The sequence below is a fragment of the Myiozetetes cayanensis genome, unplaced genomic scaffold (genome assembly GCF_022539395.1).
Source record: "Myiozetetes cayanensis isolate MyiCay16 unplaced genomic scaffold, myiCay2020 scf19, whole genome shotgun sequence".
NCBI lineage: Eukaryota > Metazoa > Chordata > Aves > Passeriformes > Tyrannidae > Myiozetetes > Myiozetetes cayanensis.
In genome coordinates, this window is record NW_026087400.1 from 9,634,158 (window position 1) to 9,659,565 (window position 25,408).

Here is a 25,408-nt window from a genome sequence, read left to right on the forward strand (position 1 = left end):
GCTCAGCTAGCATTAGTAATTCAGACTGAATCTCACTAGTGATGGTAACCTCAGCTTCTCCCAGACAATCTGCACATGCTGCAGAGCTCACAGTCAGTCCCAGGTAAGACCAGGTGCCCTTCCAAGAAGGGCTGTGTGGCATTTTCTCCTTGTCCTGTTTTCCACCTTCATGTGCTGCTGGGATTGGCTTTTTTCCCCTTTGTTTGCTCTTCTTATTTTATTTTTTTTTTTGACGTGGCCACCTGAGAACCCTTTTCCTCAGGGACTCTCAGTACGATCTCTCCTGTCTGGTAGCAGTTAATAATATCCCGCTGGAAAAGCCTCAGTAAGTAGCAGCTCTAAGATAACTGGCCATTTCCCTACCAGTGGGGTTCCCCTGAGAGCACTGTTGCTACCAACAGAACATCTGAGTGTTCTCCTCAGCAGGAGCCGAATTCCCATCGGTGTCAGCAGATCATTAGGAGCTGCAATGAAGCAAGAACTGTGAAGTATCTGCTTTTCACAGGGCGATTCGGTTCCACCTCATCTGTGTCACATTCAGCACTAGACAGGTTTTAGGAGGGGATTTCACGGGTTCAAAGCATCATCCGGAGCAGGTTCCTCCCCAGGCAGTTGTGTGGGAGGACCGAGGAGGTGATATGTTGTTAAATGATCAGTTGTGCCTTAAAACGGACCTATATCCAGACAAGCCTGCACATTCAGCAGCCTTTTTTCCTCCTGTTGCCTGTTGATTCATTCTGAAGCCACTGAGGAGGCAAAGGCATTTGAAATCCCTTTGACAATTGTAGCAGCAGGCCTTTGCTTAGCTAGGTATAAAAACACTGTCTTGTAGGTGTGGTGCCCTAGAAACAGCAAGCCACTTGGCAGATCACCCATGGAGAGGTTTGACACCTGTAGACCATTATTTTCAAACCATGAAGACAATTTCTGTAACAGTATTCCTGTAATTTGCCTTTCACTGTGACCTGGAGCTCATTTCTCGCTGAGTGAGTGGTCTCTGGTGTTAAAGACATTTTTGACACGAGGCTCCATCTCCCTTAGATAGAATTGTTGGCACAAGTGTCTGTGAGATGTGAGTGTGAGGCTTAGGCAGTTTGTCCCAGTTTTTATTCTAATGGATCCTGGTTACACCTTCCCAAAGTGTGTCACAGTTTTTGTTTTGTGTAATCCATGTTTGCTGATGCTAAGCTGTGCTCATGAATCCCTTAAAATGCAAGTGATTGCACTTGGCACGAGAGAAGGAGACTAAAATCTTGTTCTTATAATAGATATTCCAAGGTGGTAGAAAAACAAAACAAACAAAACTTATTGCTAAAGAACTGTGTGTCCATCTAAGGAATTTAAATAGTTTCTATTACTGACTGTATTTTGTTCCATTAAATTGGGTCAAATATCTTATTTCCCTTTAATCAATTTCCCTGGAAGTTTCCTTTATTTTTCTCTCCTTCTAGTAGATTTTCCCATAATATTAGACAATCTGAGCCTATGATTTGTGACACATTAATAACTACAGAGGAAAGAGCTAGTCATGTAAAAGAATGTTGTCTTGGCAAGCCAGAGAGTGCTTTTCCTCAGCTGGGAGTTGTGCTGGTTGGAATATGAGGGCAGGCAAGAAGGAGCTCTAGTTTATTCAGATAGAAAAGCAGAAACAAATGGTCTTTTGCACTTGGGAGATACCTATTTGCAAGTTTAACTATAACCATGATTATTACGGGAGTATCATGGTTTCCAGATGAATTAAATGAGTTTTTTCCCCCTTTCATCTCAACTTCAAGACAATCAACACTGTTGGCTGTAGATACAGCTGACACAAAACCTGGTGCTTTCTCTAAAGAGAACATTTTCTCTCCCTTAAAGCACAGAATGTAAAAGCTTATTCTGACAACATTTACCACTTTTAATGCGCAACCAAAATATTTCAGTCTTTGAAGTCTGAGTCAGACCGAAGGGGAGTGCCTGCCCTTTCTGCAGGCTGCAAGCCTTGCTCCAGGGGTAAACTCCTGTTTACTTCTTGTCGCTGCAGTGCTGCTGGTGGTGAAGGCAAACGCCCCAGCATGTTACACAGAGCCTGGACTTCTGAGCTTAGTTTAAGCTCAGCAGCTCTCCTCCACAAGGGATTAAAGGGAAATGCTGTGCATACCCACAGAGATGATTGACAGAGAAGTGAACCGAGGCCATGGTTTTCCTGTCATTAATCACACACTGGTTTGGTGAGCTGGCTGCAGTTCATAGAAAGTATCACACTGATCTGACACTGCTGCCATCGGGGCTTGTCACTCCTCCTGTGTGAGGACATTGTAAATTATGTGCAGAGAAGGAGGTGGAGAAAAGCCCTCTATTTTTAGTGCTTTTAGCTTGGATGGCTCTGCACAAACTGCTGATTAAGTCTTGCTGGCAACAAATTGGAAACTGTTGTCATTCATACTGGTTCATTTCATAGGGTTTAGACCATGTGTTCAAGCTTTCTCATCTAATCAAATTGCTTTATTTACTTGATTCTAAATCTACCACTACCCCACCCCTCTGATTGCTGCTCTCTAGGGTGTGTTACTGTTGTCTACCTGCCTGCTAGAGATGTCTCCTGCCCTTGGCCCTCCCCTGGCTCCCATACTACGAGCCTTTACTTCTCCTGCCACCAGAGAGCTCAGCGTGTAATGGATGGGATCAAAATCTCTCACAGCATTAATGAGTTGGATAAGCATTGGACACAGGAGTTCTGCTCCTATCAATCCTACCACAGGCAGCTCATGGTAAATACATGCAGTGTGACAGCAGGAATGGAATATTTACTTTGGCTCATTGAGGTTTGCACTGAGGTGGAAGAATTAATCCCATAACAAATTACTCCTCTGCTATTGCTTCTAGGGGTCAGGATTTTTTTTAGCACCAGACACCCAGCTCTCTCTGCTCTTCTTAAATCCAGCAGAAATCAGTGGCTGGATCCAAGAGCTTCTCTTGTGACCTCTCATCAGCAGTGGGGACAACAGCTAAACCTAAGCTCTGGGTTCAGTGTTGCAGGTGTCAGAGAGATGGCATGGAGAGGTTTCACTCTAGAAGGTACTCATTGTAGAATCACAGAATGTCTTGAGTTGGAAGGGACCTTAAAGCTCATCTTGTTCCACCCCTGCCATGGGCAGGGACATTTTCCACTGGACCAGGTTGCCCTGTCCAACCTGGCCTTGAACACTTTCAGGGATGGGGTATCCACAGCTTTTTTGGGCAACCTGTGCCAGGGCCTCACCACCCTCACAGGGAAGAATTCTCTTGTCACAGAGGTTTGCATGGAGGCCTCAGCCACTCTGCAGAAGGTAGCACTGAAGTGTTGCTAGTACTCCAAGGCTGGGGAGTATCTGTGGAGTATCTGTGGAGTATCTGTGCTCTGGAAGTGTCAATCAGACGGGCACTGCTCTGCATGGAGTTCACAAGTCTGTTACTCCTGAGGGACAGGTTAATAGTGTTTTTTTCTTTACCTACATTACCCCATCCAGCCCTTATTTGTACTGCCCATCCAGGGAGAGAGATTGCTGACACAGTTCCTCTCCAGAGGCTGTTAAGAAACATTTAGCCTCAGTTAAGACTACTCATAAAACAAGTCAGCTTTTGGGCAAGACAAGGCAGCACTTGGAAGCCCTCCCAAGCTGGTGGAAGGAAACATGATGCTCAGGCAGGGAGAGAACCACTCGTCCCAGGAGATGCTTGCAGGGGGAGCACGGGCAGGGAGACATGAGAGGAGAAGGGCTCTGAGGAGCTGGGATTACCTAAGGAGCATGTTATGGGATACAACTGGTATTGTCACTTGTAACCTTCTAACATCGATGGGTAACACTCTCCTGGGAGAGATTTGGAGCCACAACAGACTTATCCAGGTAATTGAGTTGTCTCAAAGCATTCCTTTTTTTCCCCCTAAAAAGCAAATATCCTCTCTGCTGAAAGAAGGAACACCTATGGATGCTGCGGGCAGGGGGAGAAGGAAGAAACACCTTTCCCTGCCTTGGCATGCTTCCTTAGGGTCAGCCTCCAGGCTTGTTCATCCCATGTGAAGCATTCAGAGTTTTAGGGCACCTTAACCTTTCCTCCACCTGCTGCCATGGGGAAGGAGATAAAGGCTCAAGCCCCGACTGGCACAGGGTGCACCCATGAAGCTGGGTGGGCTGTGGGCAGAAGGGGCTCTTCCCTCCAGGCTGAGGCTCCTGGAGGTGGTGCAGCACTCCAGGTCAGCGGCTCCCTTTCTCTCTTGTGTCACTGCATGCATTGTGTTTCTTGGCACCAGGAACCCATGACATCTTGATTTGCAAACGGTCAAATAAAATAGAAAAATAATGTCCCCTGTTAATAGGTTGACACACTGCTTCAGGCCAAGTGTGAGTGTTTCTATAGCATTTGCTTTGCTGCCTTATGTCAGTAACTGTTGCTATTGAAAGTAAACACCCCAACTGGTTAAATCAACAGCGTTTTGTTTATTCAAAGCTCATAAACTCCAGTAGCTGTAGGTCACTTTATGAAGTGCCAACCCCTGGGGGAAGAGAAGGAATAGTGTGAAATTATTGCGTGCAGTCCACCCATCGTGAGCCTTAGAGGAAGGGGATTTATTGGCAATTAATATTTCTTGCAGAGGGAAAAAAGTAATCCTATTGAGGCAGCTCCACACTAAACCTTGAACCTCCACTCTGGTGGGAATGGGGTGAAACCTTATAGGTTTGGGTTAAAAAATGAGACCTTTGAAAATCAATTGTTTTGTTTTTTGTTTTTTTGGGTTTTTGTAAGAACACAGAGCACCCCTGCCCATCTCAGCCTTCCAGGCAGTGCTGTTGAGGCTGTCCTGGCTCGGCTGGGGAGGGCAGAAGGGCTTTTGGCACTTCCCAAGAGGCAGGATGCACATTCCTGCTGATCCCGGGCTCCCTGGTAGGTTGCAGTGTACACAAACACTGCACTCTATGGAAGTTGGACAGGGCTTTGGTCTTCAGCAGCGATTTCCAACTTGCCGAGATCCAAATGTAACTAAGATGAGTCAGACGGTTATTTCCAGGCTAAAACTTGTCCTTCCTCGTCCTGAAAAAGCCTTGGGAGCCACTGATCTGTGGGATGTCAGGTACCAAATTCTGTATTAACACAATGAACTCTGAGAGATGTAGGTTAATCTGGAATTTTGATGACCTAGAATGCTTTGGAAGTGAAATTTGGGGATTGAATAGGAATAAACAGTGTCCAGGGCAATGCTTAAATGCGTTTTCTCTTGACTGTTGTAGACGTGTTTTTTGATGATTGCTATTTACTCTTAAGATCTGAGGCTAAAGATGTGTCTTTGTGATAAATCCAATTATGAACTCATCAAAAATTAGAGTATTTTGGGAAAAGAATTATTCATACAGCCATGTGAAAGGAATTATAGCTTCTGTGAAAATAATCTGAATCTATATTCTTAATTGGCAGTATCTTAGCCCAGATGTTGTTAAATGCTTGAAAGGAACAATGAGTCATAAGGTTGTTCTAAATAGATTTCAAAAAATGCATCTCAAATAGCACAAGAAAGTTACAAACATTGAATTATCTATAGTCTTTAACAAGAGCAAAATCTCTGCCTCGTGACTGAAGGGTTCATCTGAACTAGAAAAGTAGCTACCCACTTCTGCAGAATGTATGAAAAGTTTAATGCTGGTGTTTTCTCACCAAATACTCAAGCATTTTCATTCACGTGACGAGAGCCTTTGTGCAGCTCTCACTGTGGCCAAGAGCTGTTGGTTTTTGGGCTTTCTGAAGCTTGCACAGCAGTAAAACAGTGCCAGGTCAGGTCACAGACAGCCCAGCCCTGCCTGTGTGTGAGTGCAAGGCCAGCTGAACATATAGGATATCATTTCCTGATTTTTGGCTCAGCAGCCAACGGTGTTCAGTGAAGACACAAGTGTTCAGGGTCTCTTTGTCAGAGAAGGTTAAAATCCAGCCAAGACAGCTGTTAAATAGATGAGCAGGATCCCCTGGAGGCCTTTCCAGTTGGGGTGGATGAATCTGGAGGAGTTTGAGTGCAGGTCATGAACTCGCAGCTCACCAAACCCGAACTGCTGCCCACCTGGTCTGGTCATAGGGAAGCTCCTGATATTTTCCAGCTGTAGGGAACTGTTCTCACATCTTCACTTTCTTCAGCTCCTGCTGCTTGATAGCAAACAGTTGAAATGGCTTTGCAGGGATGGTGACCAGGATTCTCCGAAGCTTTTCTGACCATGCAAATGTCTGTTTTAAATGGATGAGGGGAAAGTATGTGGAGAGATGGTGCTATCCTGGTTTTCTGGCTGGGGAAAGAGAGAGAATAACTCGCCAAAGTCACGCTCCAAATTCATGGCCAAGAACAGTAAAGACCTTAGAAAGCCTTCATGACGTGTGTGCCCATCTGGATCCCACCCTACCTTTTCTTCCCTTGCCTTTTGTAATCAAACTCAGTCTGCAACACGGCCCCACTGCTCAGATGTTCAGGCTTCTGCACAACATGCTTCCAAAAATCCTGGGCTGCAGCAGTCCCAGGGTGACCCCCCTGCTCTGAAACGTGGCTCTGTTGTTGCCCCTCTTGTGTGCAGAGGGCTCAGTACCTGCACATGGAGGCAGGTTCTGTTGGCAAGCACCCTGTGCCAGGCCCAGCCTTGCCCCTGTTCTGTGGGAGGCAGTGGGAATTTGTAGAAAAGGCTCATTTTTTTTTCTCTCTGAAGGAATTCAGTGTTATTCAGTGGAATCCTCTCCGCAGGTGGAATTTTTGGGCTCTAGGGCTGTAGTGTGCCTGCACTTGAAAATTTGGCCATTTACTTGGAAACAGACATGGGCAAGTTTCAGCTCATTCATCTAAGCTGTCCTTTCTCAAGGACAAGGAGTAGGGCCAGCACAGCTGAACCACTGCAGCCAACTCCTGAATGTTTCCAAATAAAATGCCTTGAGTAAGTTTATTTTTCCCTCTCCGACCTAAATTTAGCACCCTGGAGAAGCTGCCTTGGCAGTCAGTGGATGGTAACGATGACAAGATCGATCTGTGGATAGTTCTGGGAAGATTTGGAAAGTCCTGGTAAAACAGAGTTGGTTTCATTCATGTTTGCAATTTGTCCACAGCCCAAAGGTCTGCTCATGAGCTTCCAATGGTTGAAAGACAAGACATTGACAGCTGCTCTGTTTATGGAGGACAACAGATGATCCTGACTGGACAGAATTTCACAGCAGAGTCCAAGGTGGTGTTCACAGAAAAAACATCAGGTAAGGCAGTTTTTTTCTAACTTTCCCTAATGGGATAAGGCAAATCTGTAATGCCAAGTCTCGTTGTAAGATTTGTGCTGATGATTAACCCTACTCCAGTGAATAATCTCATTCAAGTTCATGGAAGTAAAACCACGTGAGTAAAATTAGAGTTGGGAGCAAATATTTATGTTATTGGCTCACAAGAATGCAGGCACTGGGAATCAGCAGGAACAGGATATGTTATCAAAGAAATGAGGTGACCATTACATGCTCCTCTGTGCTTGTTCGATCTCGTGCTTAGTGAATGCTACTGTAGAAATGATAATTGAAATGAACATTTTATATTGATGTGAACTACAGGCAGAGATTCTTCCCTTTAGAAGTCTGTGGAGATAAAATAATGTATATTATATAATTATAGGTAGTATACATAATATATATTATGTGTCATATACGTAATGTTTATTTTTATATCAAAGTGAAATTATTTTTACATACACAGTGAAATACAAGAATGCTTCACTTCATCTTCCATATTTTTTATTGTAAACTTTGTGCTGTTAAGAAAACTTGTTGCTCCTAGGTTTACTGTTGATAAGCTGAGGCAGGGGCAGCTTAATCCAGTGATTTGCAGGGGTTTAAGAAATTGCATCACCCACAAGAACTACATGTGCATGATCTGTGGGGTAATGCCTTTGGTATAAAGTAGGAATTGAGCCAAAACTGAATGTATGCGGGCATCAGTTGGTGACCTGGGAGGGAAAAAACCATTCCGTGGGTCCCAGCTCCTTCTCACACCACCAGCAAGCCAGGCTATTTTACAGCAGGTATGAGAGGCTCTGAAGAAATGTGAAGGTTCAGATGAGCCTGTGCAGTCAGAGGAGTTTTTTTGGCACAGTGTGTTTCCTTTCAAGCCCATGTATTAATTCCTTCCCACTGTGCTGCCACTGTTCCACCGATGTCAGCGAATTGTGAAGGTGCATGGGAACATGCTTGGCAGCCCACGACAGTACCTGTCCCAAGAATGTTTTGCAGTAACTAAAGGAGATGATACACTCAAAGGAGGGAGCTCTTAATGCCATTTCGAGGAAACATCCAAAAAGCCCTGCCCCTATTTCCATATAAGAGCAGAGAAGGCTCTGGCTGGAATAGATGTTAGAAAGTGAAAAGAACAACAACATTTTCCACACACTAAATCTAAAGCTTTTCTTCACTGCTGGGGAAACTGTGGGTTTTTTTCTTCTTTTTTTACCTCCTGGTAGGGGAGAGCCATGACTTATCCCAGCAGTTGTGCCCAGTCTGGAGCAGGGATTTGCTTGCTGGTGTTCCATATCCTGCCTGCCCCGCCACCCCTCAGTCTCTGCAGGCAGTCTCAGTCTGCTGGACTTTGAATATATGATTGGCAGAAGGGGAATTTAGAGGATGGGAGGTCCAGAGTCAAATTCTTGATGTGAATCAGAAGTCAGTGTGGTTTGCAGTGGCGTTATCTGGAGGACTCTGCTCCGTACTGAGCCAGTTCTCTGTGTGTCTGTGCTCTGCTCCATAATGCAGCAACACCTCTTACAGAGATGCCCTAAAGTGCTTTTAAATGACGATTGCTTTATTTAATAGGTATATCTTAAAGTGAGAAGGTTGAGAAGGTTAAGAGGCTGAGCTGGATATGCAGATCATGCAGGGCTGACTGCACCATACTGAGAATTCAGCCAGCCTGATAAGTGTCCCAGCCTGCCTGAAAGTTAGGATATCATGCACCAGAGACTTTCAGCCTCCTTCATTATACACTGTATAGAATTCTATATATCACTATGAGGCCCTGCCTAGCTGCCACTGTGTTGTGCTGCATGAGCACAGAACAAGGAGCCCAGTTGTGCAGCCCGACTTATCGATTCGAAGTCTCTGGGTGGAAGGAGGTGGATCCTGCACTCACCTCAGGCAGCTCGCTCGCTGCAGACCCGTCTGCACTTTGCAGAAAGCGCTGATGAGCTGCTCAGAAGCAGAACAAGCCACAATAAACATCCCTGTGGGTGGAGAGCACATCGCTGGCGTGACCCTCTCATTGTCGCGGCTCTTCCCGCTGCCCCGGGGAGCCTGTGAAAGAATCACACCTTTCTCGAGGCAGGAAGATGCAACAAGCTTGCGGGGGAGCTTGGTTTTCTTTGAGTTTCATTTTAACAGCTCACAGGCCTAGTCTGTGCTAGCAAGTGGTACTGCATTTGCCACTTTTGCCACCAGATTTAGCTTTGTTGACAACAAGGGTGAGAGCAGCAGTGTGGGTAACCATCTAATAGCTTTCATCAGGCCGTAGTCCATAGAGCTCTCACAATACTTGTCTTGTGAGTCCAGTGCTTAAGATGAGAGCAGCAAGACTGTTTTTCTCCCCAAAATCCTTTGTGCAAGTATCTTTGTGCAACGAGATGTTCTCCTGTTAATTGTTTCATAGCCTCCAAAATCAGGGTGCATCTTGAATCTGGATCAGTGTCTGCAATAAGGTGGGTGCTGAGAAGCAGCAATCAGTCACCTTACAAGACTGAGGAAACTACAGGTGGGGATCACAATTGTAAATTAGGTTTCATCCCTCAGGGGAACACTCAAAACCTATTTCCATTTCCTCTGGATCTTGTAGACAATTCTTCACTCACCACTTGCAACGCAGGAGGGACGTAGAACTGCTCATAATTGTGACTGAAATACAACGAGCTTCTGAGAACAATAATGAGCAGCTTTTATGTCTCTGCTTCATAGAACTATAGAGACATATATTTTTCCCTAGAAATACCGGGAAAATAAGGACTATTCCCCCAGATTGTGCCAGGATGTCCTTCTGAAAATAACTGCCTGGTGTCACGCGAACTGCAGGCTGTGGCACCGAGTTCACCAGGGACAAGGCTGTGAAAGTCGCTCGTTTTGGGCTCGCGACAGGAAATGGCAGCAGGAAGTGAAGTGAAGGGGCTGGAGCTCAGTGCTCTGGGGGGACAGAGGGCTTGTGTTTGAAATGCCTGGTGCGTAAATAGCGTTAATTTTCGTAATGATAAGGTTTATCAACACGCGAGCCGTAGATTGGTTTTTAAACTCTTTTAAGGTTATCTCTTCCTGATGAAAGATTGTAATCTGTAGCTGCTGTAAGCCAGGGCAGCTCATAAATTTGGTAAGTCCAGAGCACACAAAAGCAGAGTTTGGCTGAAGGAGTTTTAAGATCTGAACTCGGAGACGTATAACTCAGCCCAGCTAAAAAAAAAAATAGGTCAGGAGAAGCAACTAGATTGGATTGTACAAATAGCAATTTTTGAAGTGCATGTGTTCCTTTAATTTTGATCTGAAAGAGAGAGCTTGAAAAGCAGTCCTAGAGCTACCAAGGATTTGGAATATGTTCAAGGTCAGGGGTGTCAGTGTTTGGTTGGGGCCCAGACCTTACAGTGCAGTTAAAAAAAGAAAAGATTTGGAATTCCCCCTTGTATTTATTTTAATTGTCATGTCATAATTTGCAAGTCAGATGTTGGTTGCATTGTGTTTACTCCCATTTGTGTACTGGTTACTGCTGCTCTGCTGTCAGTGATAGGGGAGTTTTGTGTTTCTCTGGGAGAGAAGTGCAAATGGACTGTGGTTTCCCCTGCCAAACTCTTCTGGTGGCCACATGGACATCGTGAATCATCACTAGGACAATGTGGGTGGTGGAGGAACAACCCAAACAGAGCGTCCATCCTTGGAGGGGATCCACCATAAATCTTTCAGTCCATCCACGCAGTGCAGGGAGAGGAGGTGATGCTCTCTGTGCCCTTTGAACTGATGCAGCTGCCAAGGCCCCTGAAGAATGGATGTTCAAAGTCCCTGTGACAAAATAAATCTTTCCAGCTCTTGACTCAAGCACTGGTGCTTGCATGTCTGCTGGTTTCAGGCGAGCTCACCACAGGGCAGGATCAGGACCATGATGTTCAGTGTGTCCCTGGTGAGCTGAGGTTTCATCTGCACAGAATGCACTTGCCTCCATACCCTAGAAACAAACCATGGAGCGTGTGCCAGTGGATTCCAACATCCACTGTAGATGGATTCGGGGCAATTCACTGTAGAAAACTGTGGTGGGATGGCATCATGGAATGTATAATGTGAATAGAAGGTGGCTTGTGTATTGGTTTTGATGGTAGCGAGGAGCCAGGGCTGATGGTCTTGTCATTTGTGGGAGAGGTGAAAGGAAATTCTAACAATACCTACAGCAACATTCCCCTTTTCTGTGTCCAGTCTGAAATTCCTCACCATGCCCCAACCAGGGAAATGAATCCCTATTTGTAGTCTGACAGTTTCATGAATGATCCAAAAACTCATGAGGAATGCAGAAAACAGCAAACTATTTTCAACATTTAAGTCTATGAACTTAATAAAGCAAAATTAATGGTGCAATTTTCTCAGGCAAATTAAAGATTTAAGAAAAAAAAATTAAAAAAAAACTTTCATTTTTTTTCTCCAGATCAGTCCAAAAGAGGGTTTACTGTTTGACCAAATAGCAACTTTAAATATTGAATGCAAGCACTGATTTCTAAATTAATGAACTTAAGGAGAAGTAAGAGGAGCAGGACATATCTTAGAACAAGGCTAATAATGCAGTGATAGATGCAATCCACTGCTGAGCATGCATGTAGGTTTGAAAGGCATCTTATCCTGAGATAAAAATCCAGCATCTGGGGAAAAAAACCCCAAACTATTGTTTGGATTTTTTAATGGGAAATGCTAGGGCAAAAAAAAAGCCCAAAGATTTTTACAGAGTTAGCAAAACTGAGTGTGGTACTGTAATCTTAAATGGTTCAATTTGTTTGCAATATGTGAGGGTCTGTGGAAAGTATATGAAATAAATTTGTTATCTTGCTATTTCCCTGATAGTTTTGAAAGAGCACGTTCCCTGTTCCACTCAGTCTGTGGCTGGAGTCCAGCATGTAAAGCTGGATGCATATCCCATCCACCCTAAACCTGCAGGGTGATGGGGAGGACTGGGGGAATAAATTACAGATGTCTCTGTCAGGAATTCCACCTGATTTTTGCATTAGCTGGAGGTGTCACCTTCCAGGTTCATCTCTCTCCTCAGTGCACCGAAGTAAGGCAGCAGCAAAGTGACTCAAGGCTTGGGAATTCTCTCTGCAAAAAGGTGTCAGAAGTGGGGAGGATCAGGGAGGTTTTGTTCTCTTTGAGTCTCTTTTCTGTTCTTTCTATGCAGAAGAAGGAGGTGTCTCAGCAAATCCCACTGTTTGTGAACACTGAAGAGCAACAAGGGTTAATTAGGGTTAGAGTTTGACTGGTTTTGCTGTGCAAATTAGAAAGTTTCAGGGTAAATGGGGTACCTTTTGCTTTTCCTTGCTGTTATAGCTGCTAAAAGTCAACAAACCTTTCTACCCAAAGGTTTCCCTCCTGGCTGAAATGTGCTGCCTGCCCCAGGTGTTCTTGTAATCCCACGGGGACAATCCTCAGGCATCTAACTGGGGATCCCAGAAAAACACTGCAAAACAGGAAAAAATCTAAGGATCACACACACAAAAATGCAAGAGAGTGTGGCTGCAGAAACGGAGTTGCCATAGCTGTGAGAGACTCAGCGAGACAGGGTGGAATCCAGTGTTTTGGAAGGTTTCCCCGTATGACACAAGATTTTGGAATTTTACAGCTGGTAAATCCTTATTAACACAGGCAGCCACTACTGGCCTGGATTCCCTGGCTCACTGTTTACTATGGGGGCGCCTGATGGAAGATTGCCTGGTCCTGATTATTCAGCTTAATTGTTTAGGAAGAATATTAAAAAATAAATAATTCTTGGTATAAACAAAAGGCAGAGAGACAAACTCCCATCACCTGTTGACAGAAAATTGATCATGAAGAAAGCTGGCATGGAGAGTGGAATTCCCTGTTCTCCCACTTAGTCATCGCATCCTGGTGTGACTCATTTTATTACATGGAGGTTCCCAGTGGTTTTATTTTGAGAGAAGCTTTTGTTTAATAATTTATACACACACACACACACACACACAAACACACACTTATAATCTTAAAAAAACAACAAATCTATTCTGGTGAATTGGCATAAGGAATCGTTTGGAAGAGCTCTGGAATGAAATACTGTTCCTGCTGCTTCACAGTTCAACTACTGTATTTATGTTTTATTTTAATGTCAGTTGAATTCCTCAACAATAGATGGGGAGAAATCTCCTCTAGACTTGTTCTCACTGTGCAAAATGTCAGATTTGGGGCTGGGCTGGATGGTGGATGACTAATCCATTGCCCTTTTACCTCCCAGACCTTGACTTGTATCTTTGGCCTTGGTGACTCAAACTTATGTCTTCAGTGAAATGAAGGCACTGGGCTCTGCTCATAATAAACAGAGCTCCATTAACTGCAGTGGGCAGTCTTGCTTCAGAAAGAAAAATGAAGCTTAGAAAAAAATCAGTAGTTCTACTTTTTGTGAGTTTTAAATACATTCGTGCCATGTTTGCTGTAAAGTTTGAAAATTATTCTGAGGTAATAGCTTAGAAGGAGGCAACTGCTTAGAACCAGATGCTGAGCAACCTTGCACTGACATGGAGCAGAACAATTCCCAGCTGAAATCAGATTTTGTCCCTGAAAAGGGCAGCAGAGATGTTGAGTGAGCGTTCCCTGCCCCTAAGGTTTCTGCATCCCAGAGTGGTGTTTCTTTGGCTGGAAAGCATTCATTGCTCTTTCTTTTGTTCTTGGAGTGGCTCTGAAAATCCTTGTCTGTTTTCCAGAGATGTCTGTCATCTAGTGATAAAAGCTGACAGAGATAATTGTTGTGCTTTTTTGGAAGACCTTCCAAGAAACACAATGAGTAGGGAATTCTGCAGAAGTGTGTAGTTGGAGCAGCTGTCCCAGCAGTTACTGGGCTCAGTTTCCTTGGGGAACTAGCATGGTTTGCTGCCTGGGAGAAAGGTAACAGGTTGTTCATTGAGTAATTTGTGTAATGCTTGATGGAAAATCAGTGTACGTTTTCAGGCATAAAATCATATGCAGGCATGGAATCCCATACAGAATCAGCACAATAGTATATTTAGTCTTCAGCTGGAGAGAACTGTACAGAAAATTTCCTGAACCTCTCAGTCCATCAGTCATGCTTGTTCAAATAAAGCAGTAAGTTTGTTTCTCTGCTAGTTACTGACCCCAAAGTCATGAGTAAGGGGTCGTGAATAATGTGTAAAGGCTGTAACTGGTTCAGAAAACCTTTAATTGGCTAATTAAAAAAGGGCCTATAAGGGACTGCAGAGAATCACCCCAAATGTTCCTAATGCAGGCTGACATTTTGATTTTCCCCAGTTTGAAGCAAGACTTTTGGTATGATCACAGTTTGAGTTAGAAAGGGTAGAATTACTTTCTTCCAACAACTCATTCATTCCTCCAAAGAGTGCTGACACAATCAGATCTCTCATCAGGGTTTAATGCTTAGTCTCATAACCCTGAAGCAGCACAAAAATCTCTATTTCCTGAACATTTCACTGACCTGTGGTGTTAAAAACTTGCCAACTAAGACAAACCATTAAATGAGCAGGGAACCACAACAGTGAAAATACTGCATGAGGCAGCCATGGCTGGTAAGACCTCAGGGTCTACATCCAGAAATATTTTACTGTCTTTAGTGGAACTACTCTTTCCAGAGGTGCAGATTGAATTCTCCATAGCAGAGGTAGACTTTGAAAGGCGCCACACACGTGGACATGACACCAAACTCCTGTGTGATCCAAGCACATCCCAGGATATCCCTGCAGTGCCCTGGCTGGTTCTGGGGCAGCCCAGCACTGATTGTGACTTACTGAGCACATTCTCTCTGTATTTCTGTGCCTGTGCTGTTACAGTATTTCAGCAAAAATGGTGCAGTTGCTCTTTTGCAGTTTTCTTCCCTGTCCATTGTTGAAGCAGGTTTAATTATAGCAATAAACAGCTATCTATACTTGTAGACTTTAGATTAAATTATTAGTCAGGCTGGGGTTTAATCTTCTTGGTTTCCAAGCAGGAGGGAACCAATCATTTGTCCTGTTTGTGGCATGACAGAATTACAGGGTAATTGAGGCCAGAAGGGACCTTGGGAGGTCGTTAAGCACAACCTCCTGCTCAAAGCTGAGTCCGTCTGTGGTGCTGAGGCACCACCTGAGTTGTGACACTGGCACTGGAGAGAAGAGCCCACCACAGTGTACCCAAGTTGTGACACGTTTTGGACTGGGGGCTGTGCTCTGCCATCACATCAGCATTATGACTTTTACAATAAGAATCCCGTTTTTGCAGATAACTTTCTTCAAACATCCACTTTAATTTCCTCCTAAGAATATCCTGATTTCTGCACATTCTGAAGATGATCTGTTGACAGTTTAGTGCAAGTTTTCTCTGTTCCAAATTTCCTCAGGTGTTCCTTAGACTTCTCAGTTTATTCCTTCTGCTCTCTGTTAACTCCCTGAGTATGCATAATCAAAAGTTTTCTTTTCATTACCAGCAAAAAAGAATGTGTTAGAGAGGGATTTCTGAATGCAGTTGTATTTTTCATTGTATTCACAGCCTCCCTCATCCTTCTGCCAAAAACTCACCATAATGTGTGTATCCAGAGTGGTTAAAGGAAAAGCAAATATTGATTGTCTCGAGCTAAAGTGAAGCAGTGAGACAGATGGAGCCACATCATCATATTTAAGCATAAAGGTCAGGGAGTGAACTGCAGAGTGGTTAAATTCAACAGGGCTTCAGTGCTCAAAGAACAGGGATTGCTGCTGCTGACAGATTTGTTAGAAACCTGTTTAGCTGCCACCAGTATGAAAATATATCGAAACAGAAACATCTATAATTGTTAGAATGATAACCCCAAATACATTTATTTCTTGTTTGGTTAGACTTATTCTTACTCTTGATCCTCACAGACTTTGGACTCAGCCTAAACATCATTTGATTTGTATGATTGGCTTCATTAGCTTTTAGTGCATTTTCAGTGGCTCAGTTACTAAATCAAGGCCACTGTGTTGTGGTTGCATGTGCTTCACAGGCCTCTGGAATACGGCAGATGACTTAGAGGCCCCTTTCTACTTTAGTTTATGCGTTTTGGACCAACAAATCCTTTTGATTTCCACCTTCTTTGAGAAGTTAGTGCTGTTGTATCTGCGCAGACTGTTTGAATTTAGCAGTACAGAAACAAAGATGAAAACATTCTGCCTGGAGCAAAACCAACGTCAAATAGTCCTTCTTGGCTGTCCTTCTTGTCAGGACATCTTCATATTGCTTTGCAGAGGCAGCTCTGATGTGTGCCTCTATCAGAGCTCATATTTTATGACATCTGTATTTCCTTTTCCCTCCTCTTTTCCTCAGAGGACTATAAAAACTTACACTTTGGGTTTCTTTTCCTGGAGCCTGGGGATGTTCCTTAACATACTATGGTGGTTTCTTTTTGCAAAGGTCACCTAGAAGAGGAATCCCCCCACTGAGTATTTACTGCCTTGTCATCTAGACAACTATTTGCTGGATTAAACCCTGGTATTTTGGCTTCTCCCTTCCCTGACATGTTTGCTGCCTCAACAGCAATAAGATGCATTAATAGGGGTATAGACTGAACATGCAATAGCCCAGAGCAGTGGCCAAAGTGAATGCTTATGTTAAATTACATTAAATAGTGGAGTATTTTCCATCCCTTTGCACAGAGGTCCCTTGGGATGTGGGCTGAGAGCCTCGCTGGCTCCAGTGACACAGCTTAGACCATCCCGGCTCTGGGGCCACTCATCCATGTGTTAGTGTAGAAAACACAACTGACTCACTGGAGGAGAGGAACTTGAAACACTTTAAAAAAAGAAAAAAGGCTGAGTTTCGTAGTGTCTCCTCCTGCAGCAGGATGCTCTGGCCATGAGGAGCTGGAAGCCTGGGATCTCTCTCCTCCTCGCCTCCTCACAGGCAACTGATGGATGGAACCAAACTTCCAACTGTTCCTCAGCTGCCTCCACTTGCCCACTGGGAAGGATTGGGGTGAGGAGGCCCAGCCAGCACTGGGTGCCCACCACAATCCACATGCCCATCCCGAGGGAGGAAGAGGCATGCTGTGGGTGATGCTCTCAAGGAAAACCCATCTATCCCCAGTGTGTTCTCAGAGACCAGAACGCAGCAGAGGTGTCTCAGGTGTGGGGTGCTGGGACAGGTGAGGTTCTGGCACACTGGGAAGGAACCTCAGGCTGAGAGGACACGGAGCTGGGGCAGGCAGGGTCCCCCAAGGGCTGCGTCCTGGCCGTGGAGCAGCCGCTGAGCCCATCTTGGGTTGAGGCCGCCTGGAGAGCCCGGCACATCTGTCAGCTCATTGTCTGGGCCCAGCACAGAACAAAGAGGAAAACAACAGAAAAAATGCAAAATGCATTTAAAAATACTCTTTCATTTCCCTTTTCGCCAGAAGCAGAAGTACTTAAATAACAGAGGACAAAAGCAGCTCTTGCAGAACTTCCAAGAATTGGGAAAAATAAAAAGTCCTGTGAGAAGGACTGTTTTCAGGCAACTTCCACCCTTGTCCTGCCCAGCCTGGGCAGGCAGCCTGGGGAACCCCCAAAGAAACATGCTTGGAGCTGCCTCCCCCCTAAAGCAAACACAGCCTCAGGCTGCAGTATTCCCAGTCACGTCAGGGCCTTTGGAGACATGTCCCCTGGTCATTCTAAAATCAAACTTTCAGAAAGGTATGAGGCAATTTTTATTTTTTTTTCCCTCCCCATCAGTATTTTTCTTCTGCAAATTGCTTGCCTACAAGGCTCAACGGAATATAAAAATCAAAGGGGTAAAGATTAAAATCTAAAAAAAAATAAAGTAAGAAGGAAAGCATTGTCTAAAAAATGTTTCTGGGGAGACAGTAGGTTTGAGGAATATTTGTAACCAGATGAAGCACCCAGTGTATGTATGAATGTCCTGTTACTACTGATGTACTCTTATGGCATGGGGGTTACTTTGGTGGGGTTCAATATAAGGGAAACAAAAAGAACTGCATGGATGTGATTAAGAGCAGAAAGAGTTCCAGTGGTTCAGAGGCAGAGGCTGTCACACATGCAATGAAGTGCTTTTACTCTCAGTACAGTGAATATTTGGTGCTTTTTAGGACTGTCTCTGGCATTCCTTGGGAGAGAAGTGTTCGATGATGTGTTTAAATTAAATGCTGTTGCTTTTGGTTAGGACTGGGAAGGTGCTTGGAATTAAGTCCATTTTGAGAGCTTTGCTAAGTTGATGCCCTTAATTTGTGTCCTTTCCTTTTAAGTCAAGTTTTATAATTTAAAAAAAAAAAAATTACAGTGAGGTTAATATTGTGATATTCTTCTAGATGGGCAGCAGATCTGGGAAATGGAGGCAACAGTGGACAAAGATAAGAGCCAGCCTGTAAGTATGCAAAGCACTGGATGTCCTCTCCTCGAGCTTCTCAGAGAGCAAGTTGTATTCAAGGGGTAGCTTTGAAAGAGCGTCTCAAAAGCAGAAAGAGCAGCAATCTTGCTGCTGGGATGAACAAATGTCAAATGCTCCAGCAGTAGATGTGTTGCAAAAAGAAGCGATTCATTTAGTGGCAACCCACAGCAAATTGAATAACTGCTGGATTTTGTGCTCTTGCAGAAGCCTCTATTGTACCAGCCCAGCCCTCTGCAGGATGCTGGCTGTCCTGGCTTCCTTTGCCTGCGTGGAAGCCTTGGGTGCTGTGCTCTTTGCAGGACAGGATTTGTCCTACAGTGTTTCGAATGAACACTGATCTTTCAAGGGAATGAGCCTCTTTGTTCACTTTGCTTAATGGGACCTTCCTGGAGTCAGTCAGTGCATTTAGGAGCTGCACTGACACTGCCAAGGGCCGTGCCTGCCCCGGCGGAAGGGAATGGGAGACTTGCTCCTAATTTCCGTGGAAGTGGGATCCGGATATGTATAACTGAAAAGCCTATAGAATGATTGAGTTTATCCTGACAAAAAGAGGGAATTCTGCAGTGCACATGTGTTTATCAAGCCCAGGGTGATTAACAGTGCTGCTGCTTTTATCACCATTTTGTGTGTTTGACTTGTAGCTGAGGCATCTCTTTCCAAGTTCAGGACAACATCAAGTGCAGGAGAGGATTCAGTTCATAGAAACCAGCTTGCCAGTACCAAAAATCTTCAGCTTGCACCATCTGCCCTTTTTTCCCTTTCTTATTCTCATACCCCTTATAGGGATGAATGGGGAGATTTCTCTTCCTTTGTGCCTGGACATGTAGCAAGGGGAGATGCACACAGACATCTCCAGTCAGCCTTAGTTAGTAATTCTTTGTTGTCACCCTCTGTTGTTTCAGAGCATGCTTTTTGTAGAAATACCTGAGTACCGTAACAAGCACATCCGCACAGCTGTGAAAGTGAACTTCTATGTCATCAATGGGAAAAGAAAAAGAAGCCAACCCCAGCATTTTACCTACCAACCAGGTAATTCTCGATCAAGAACAGAGCCAGTTGTTGCCTAGCTCTCATCATTTTCTGCTGTGTTGTTTTCTTGCTGTTATTGGAGGATCTAAATGTTATTGATTCAATTCAGCTAAGCACTCAACAACTGTTTGGTTTGAAGGATGCATTTGATTTATGATCAGAAATTATCATGAATTTGAGGTGACTGTTATCTTGGCAATGAGCTGATGGTGCCCCATTCACTTGAGGGAAGTTTGCCAAAGCCTCAGTGGGAACAGGCTCGGTCTGTGACATGGTGTGACCCCTATGAAAACCATGAGTGTTGCCTTCCCAGCCGACGTGTCCAGCAGTAAGATAACATCAGATCTGGGAAACAAGGCCTTGGTATGGAGGAAGGCAAGCAAAATGTATTCTTCAGAATGAGGCTGGTGGAGAAAAAGATGAATGCTTTTCTGATGTTCTTCCTCTTGGGAATTGGTCAGCCATGTCACAATAAATGCAGTAGGATTACTAATGAGATTCCCAGAATTTCTCAGCTTTGGCTGAGAGAAAAATAGTTTGAGAAAAATCACAGTATTGTGTTTGTGGAAACCAGAAAGCATAAAATAACAGTACCAGATTTTATGCAAGCTTCAAATGATGTCTTAATTTGACTTGTCTCTAAGGACAGGCAAACATTCATTCTGATTCTTATTTTGGTCTCCTCCAGCCTGAAAATCTTTGGTCCTCTCCCTGATTTTATGAACCAGGCACCAATGTGAAGGTTTTGTATAGTTGTTAAATTGTTCTGCTTTGGAATAGTATTGAGAAGTACACTTCTCTCTCAATACAATCCTTAAAATAGACCACTTAGGGGAAGGAATCCTTCTAGAAAACAATCCTTTTGCGTGACCATTATATGGTTTCCACTGTATGGTGTTTCTGTAGTGAGTTTTGGGGAAGATTCGATAAAAAAGTCATTAGAAATGTGAGAATTTGCCTGTAGAGGACCATCATTTATCATACCAAGATTCACACAACTCCCACTAAATCCTGGTCTTTTAGATGATGATGTCAGAAAGATCTTTAGTTCTCAGCACTGAGGAAACCACATGCAGCAAAGGAGCTAAAACAAAAGCTCTAAAATAGCTCAACTCTGCCTTTGGTCATTAGCTAAAAGTTTGACAGAAAATTGAGGAGTTACATGTGTCACAGGATTTCTGTTTATTCAGTGTTCCTTTGAGATGGAAGGACTACATGAAACACCTATGTCTGGCTTCTTATTTTGCATGTGTTCCAGAATGGCCCTTAAATGAATGAAAATATGAGCTGAAGTATTGAATTTTCCAATTTTAGAAATTTGTGGTTAATTAGTACTCTAAAGATTTTCAAGAACCTCTTAGTACAGAGTGTTTTCGAGAGAGACTCTGCCATGATTGCTTATACGTGATGCATTAAACTTGGTGCCTGCGAGATACGAGTTCACACGTGCAAATCTTGTAAATGGCTTTAATCTCTAATTACTTCAAGGAAAAACCTCTCTGTTTCTCACCAGCTCGTTACGAATAATGTCCTTTGCATGCTTTGTTCTAGTACCATCAATCAAAACAGAGCCCATTGATGACTATGATCCAGCCATAATCTGCAATACAGTACACAGTGGTCTGGGAACAGTAACACAGCCTTACTATTCACAGCACACAATGGTCACCGAGTCCCCTTCCTGCCTTGTGCCCACTATGGCCCCTTGCCAGCAGTTGCGCTCGGGCCTTTCCTCTCCTGATTCTCGATACCACCAGCAGAACCCGGCCGCTGTGATCTACCAAAGGAGCAAGAGCCTGAGCCCCAGCCAGCTGGGCTACCAGCAGTCCAACCTGATGGCTGCACCAGTTGCCATTTCAGATGCCCACAGGTCAGTGCTGGTGCACGCAGGTTCCCCAGGCCAAACTCCAGCGGTGCTCCACCACTCTCCGGGCAACCAGCAGTCTTCTCCTGTGATTCACTATTCTCCAACCAACCAGCAGCTGCGGTGTGGAAGCCACCAAGAGTTCCAGCACATCATGTGCTGTGAAAATTTTACATCCAGTGTTGCAAGATCCAGCCAGCCGCAGGTCAGTCAAGCCCAAAGGTTAAGCCCGAGCTCGTACCCGACGGTGATTCAGCAGCAGGCGGCCTCAGGCCAGCGAGCGGCAAAAAACGGGCCCCCAGGGAGTGACCAGAAAGAGGTGCTGCCAGCGGGAGTCACCATCAAACAGGAACAGAACCTGGACCAAGCCTACCTGGACGATGGTAAGTGCCTCACTTCTCTCTTATGAGTCGGTTTGCTGGAGGGAGGGGGCAAGTTTAGAGCTTCTAAATCCCACCTCAGCGTGTTTCCTCAGCGTGGCCTGCTTTTGGTGGGTGTGGATATTTGCTGTTTACTCGTGGCGTATTTGAATCCTGTATTTATATTCTATTATACTGAGACTTTCATTAACTGCATTTTTGGTAGATGGCAATGCGCTTTGGCAACCAAGCAAAAAAAACAAGTGATCTGCAGAATCCGTCTGCTTCGTGCTGTGGGCTGAGCTGTCAGGTTTAGCTGTTGCCATTTTGTTTCCATTTGCCAAAAGTTGGTTTGGAAAATGGTGACTCTGAAATGAAATGCACTTTTAAATTATTATTTTTATTAAATTATTCATATCGGGGCAAAGTCCACTTTGTAAAATGCTCTTGTACATTTTGTACCAAAAAAAAAAAAAAAAAAGCCCATTGAGCAGTTTATCAAGGCCTGTAATGAATGGGGTAGTGCTGCAGGCAAAACTATTGCAGATGTTCTAGATGAACAGTGGGACATTGATAAGTAAAACAATGCTGTTTCTTTGTTGTGAGCCAGCTGATTGAGCCCTTAGGAATGAATATAAGTTGGAGTAAAGCTTTCTTTGAACATACCCTGCTTATTGTTAGGTAGGCAGCTATTGGTGATCTGGTTGATTGGTTCTTTTATTAAACTGTGTTCCTTGCAAAAGGAAATCAATGCAAAATTAATAGTGCAGCTGGGCACTGTAGTCATAAACCCAGCATAGATTTTAGAGGGAGCAGAGTGAGGTTGCTGGATATATTGCTGCAAATATTGGGTGTTCTTATGTAGGAAGTACAGACCTGATGGTCACAGATGGTAACTGCTGCTGCCCTCCCAGTCTGGGCAATCAGATCAGGCATGGCTTGATCTTGTACATGTCCACCATGGTGTGCTGTAAGCAGACAGAAGTTTGGGGTTTTTACTGCAGTTACTCACCTGGAGTTGTGAAATTGTGCCCATGAAGGTTTTACTTTCTTCAGTTTAGGTACTGAGTGTGCTCTGTGGCTGTATCATGTACAGTCTTCATTGCTGCACAGAGTAGAGTTTGGATGGTTTTCTCTGGTTTTCTCTTTGTCTGTGTTTGAAATTTGCCTGGTATAGCTTTGGTGTCACCACAGTAAAATCTGCAGTGTTTTTACTGGTTCCCTTGTCTGGAGAGTGTTGAACTGGGTTTTAAGAGTGAATTTCATTTAGGAGATCCACCTCCTGTTCAGGGATTTGGGCATGTAACAAAGCAAGATAGAATTTTCAACAGGAAAACTGAACACTGTTGTTTAAGGCACTTTTAATATGAGAAGTTGAGAGATTCTTCCACATTTCTAAAAATACTTGGTACAAACCTTGTAAAATAAATAAAAAATAAAGAATTCTGAAGTGAAAGCTAGCAAACTTCAGAGTCAAGCCGAAGTCTTTTCCCCTTAAAAGAACTCCCCAAATGGACTGCAAAATTAATTTCACTTGATTTTGAATTGGGCCAGTGACATCTGACTGCAGCACAGCTCACAAGGGATGTACACAACCTCTGTGCCAAGAAGAGACATGAGGCAGAACAGCAGCAAGTTAATAGTGAAATTTCAGGCTTCTGCTTGGCTGACTGGATCGTCTTGAATTGCTTTTGACTAGAGATCAGTTTATCAATTATGCCACCCAAGTCAGGCCAGGGGAGATCAGTCACATGGCATCTCTTTGCTGACCTCAGTGAGTTGACATCAGCTGGAAATGTGATTTGGAGAACTGGGATTTACTCTAGGACTTTGCAAAGCATTTCATTCTGAAATGTTCAGGACTTGAATTGAAAAGCCACTTGTTTGCTGCTGAGGAAAAGTGACTCAGAATATAACAAAAGCCATGTTTTTCCTGACTAGAAAGTTTGGGTTTGTGCTTTACAGTATTAAAAGAAAGCAAACCCAAAGGATTATGGAGGCTTTACCCTCAAATCCCTTTTATCCAGACAGCTCTTCTGAGATAAAGTGAGCTGTTAGGTCTTGCTGGGGTTTTCACGGATGGATACTGAGATGAAGGTTCCCCAGCCAGGCTTGGCATGAGCAGCTGTGCTGCCTCTGCTGCTGCACAGACTCTTGGGCAATCACTGTCTCGGTGTCTCTCGCTTCCCTTCACTCTTCTTCCCTTCCCCCATCTTCCCCCTCCCTCTTCTTTGTTCTTCTTTCTCCATATTCCTGCTGAGAGTCCAGTTTTCATCCCTTTGCTGTTGTGACCTCCTCTCATCAATTCGTGTCCACTGTCCTCATGGTTAACACCTAGACTTGGTGTTCTGGACTTTGTTTCTATTCTGAGCTTTGCCACAAGCTTCTTAAGTGCTGTGGGATGTGCCCCACTCTGTCAGTTCCTCATTCCTGGAGCTGGTGCCTCTCAGCGTGGGCATGCTGCGCCTGTCTCTGAGCTCTCCTGGAAGCCATCAGAAAAAAGCATCACACATGACACAGCATGACACAATTATTGTTTCTCTTTAGCTCTTTCAACTTCCTCTTGCCACTGCTGGCAGGACCTGTCATTATTTTCTTCTCTTCATTTGTTCTTCTTCCTGAGACCAGGGTTTGGTTGTGCTCAGAGCCTTCACTGCACCACTGGGCATGTAATACTGGGCACTCAGCACACTTAACCTGTCTGCATCCTGCCTGGTAAAGATAAGAGCTGTTTCCATCTCTGCAGGAGCTGTAGGCTCTTGAGGTTGAATAGCACCAGCAGCACAGCCAAAACATTGTGGTCCTCAAGGCCAGGTGATGGCAAGTATTTACCTGTCTTCTCAGGTGGGTTTTGTCATGTGCAAGGACCTCTTTGTGCAGAGCTGCACAGCTGGAACCATCCATACTGGCTGCCTTAATGACAATATCACTTCTCATTTCTGATGGTACTGTGAGTGTAGAGACCTGCCATGTGCTTTCTTGGAAGGAGAAACTTGCCCCTCTTCTTCTTCTGCTGGTGCTACCTCAGAGCAAGAGGTGTCTAACCCAGCCCATGCAACCCTCTTGCAACTTCCCAACTTTCCCCTCCCAAACAGAACTACAAATCACGCTGTTACTGGAAGGAAGGCTCCAGCTATCAAGTCATAGAGGCTGCATTTGAATATGCACCCATTAGGGACTGATGCAAGTTCATTACCACACGTACATATGTATATGCATAGTCCTCCATATACCTTCACATTTCTCTGTAAAAAGTAAATATATATTTATTTGTAACTTTTTGATATCAAATAGTGTAAAGAATCCCCAGAGGAAGGGAATATTCATGAAAAATCGTCAGAGAAACCTTTGTTACACACCTCTGCCTCAGAGACTCACTTTGGGAGTGAAGATAGGCCATGTTTAGGAGACCCTTCAGGATGCATTGGGTGTCCAGGTTAGTGCTGACAAGCAGTGATTAGCTTCAAATGCAAGTGAAAGCCATAGGATGAGAGAGTGATCAGCACATTTGAGCCGAGGCCTTATCTTAATATTATTCATAACCAAAACCACCCACAATGGTAAAAGTTACCCA

General features: G+C 44.2%; 1 protein-coding gene across 1 annotated transcript in view; it reads left to right on the top strand.

The window, feature by feature from the left end:
* The window catches only part of NFATC2 (nuclear factor of activated T cells 2), a 76,030-nt gene that overhangs the window by 26,960 nt on the left and 23,662 nt on the right, over window positions 1–25,408 (top strand). The window contains exons 6-9 of the mRNA XM_050313873.1: window positions 7,087–7,227; window positions 18,503–18,558; window positions 19,485–19,611; window positions 21,163–21,858. Of these exons, the coding sequence (XP_050169830.1) occupies window positions 7,087–7,227; window positions 18,503–18,558; window positions 19,485–19,611; window positions 21,163–21,858 (1,020 nt within the window). The remainder of the gene's footprint in view (window positions 1–7,086; window positions 7,228–18,502; window positions 18,559–19,484; window positions 19,612–21,162; window positions 21,859–25,408) is intronic.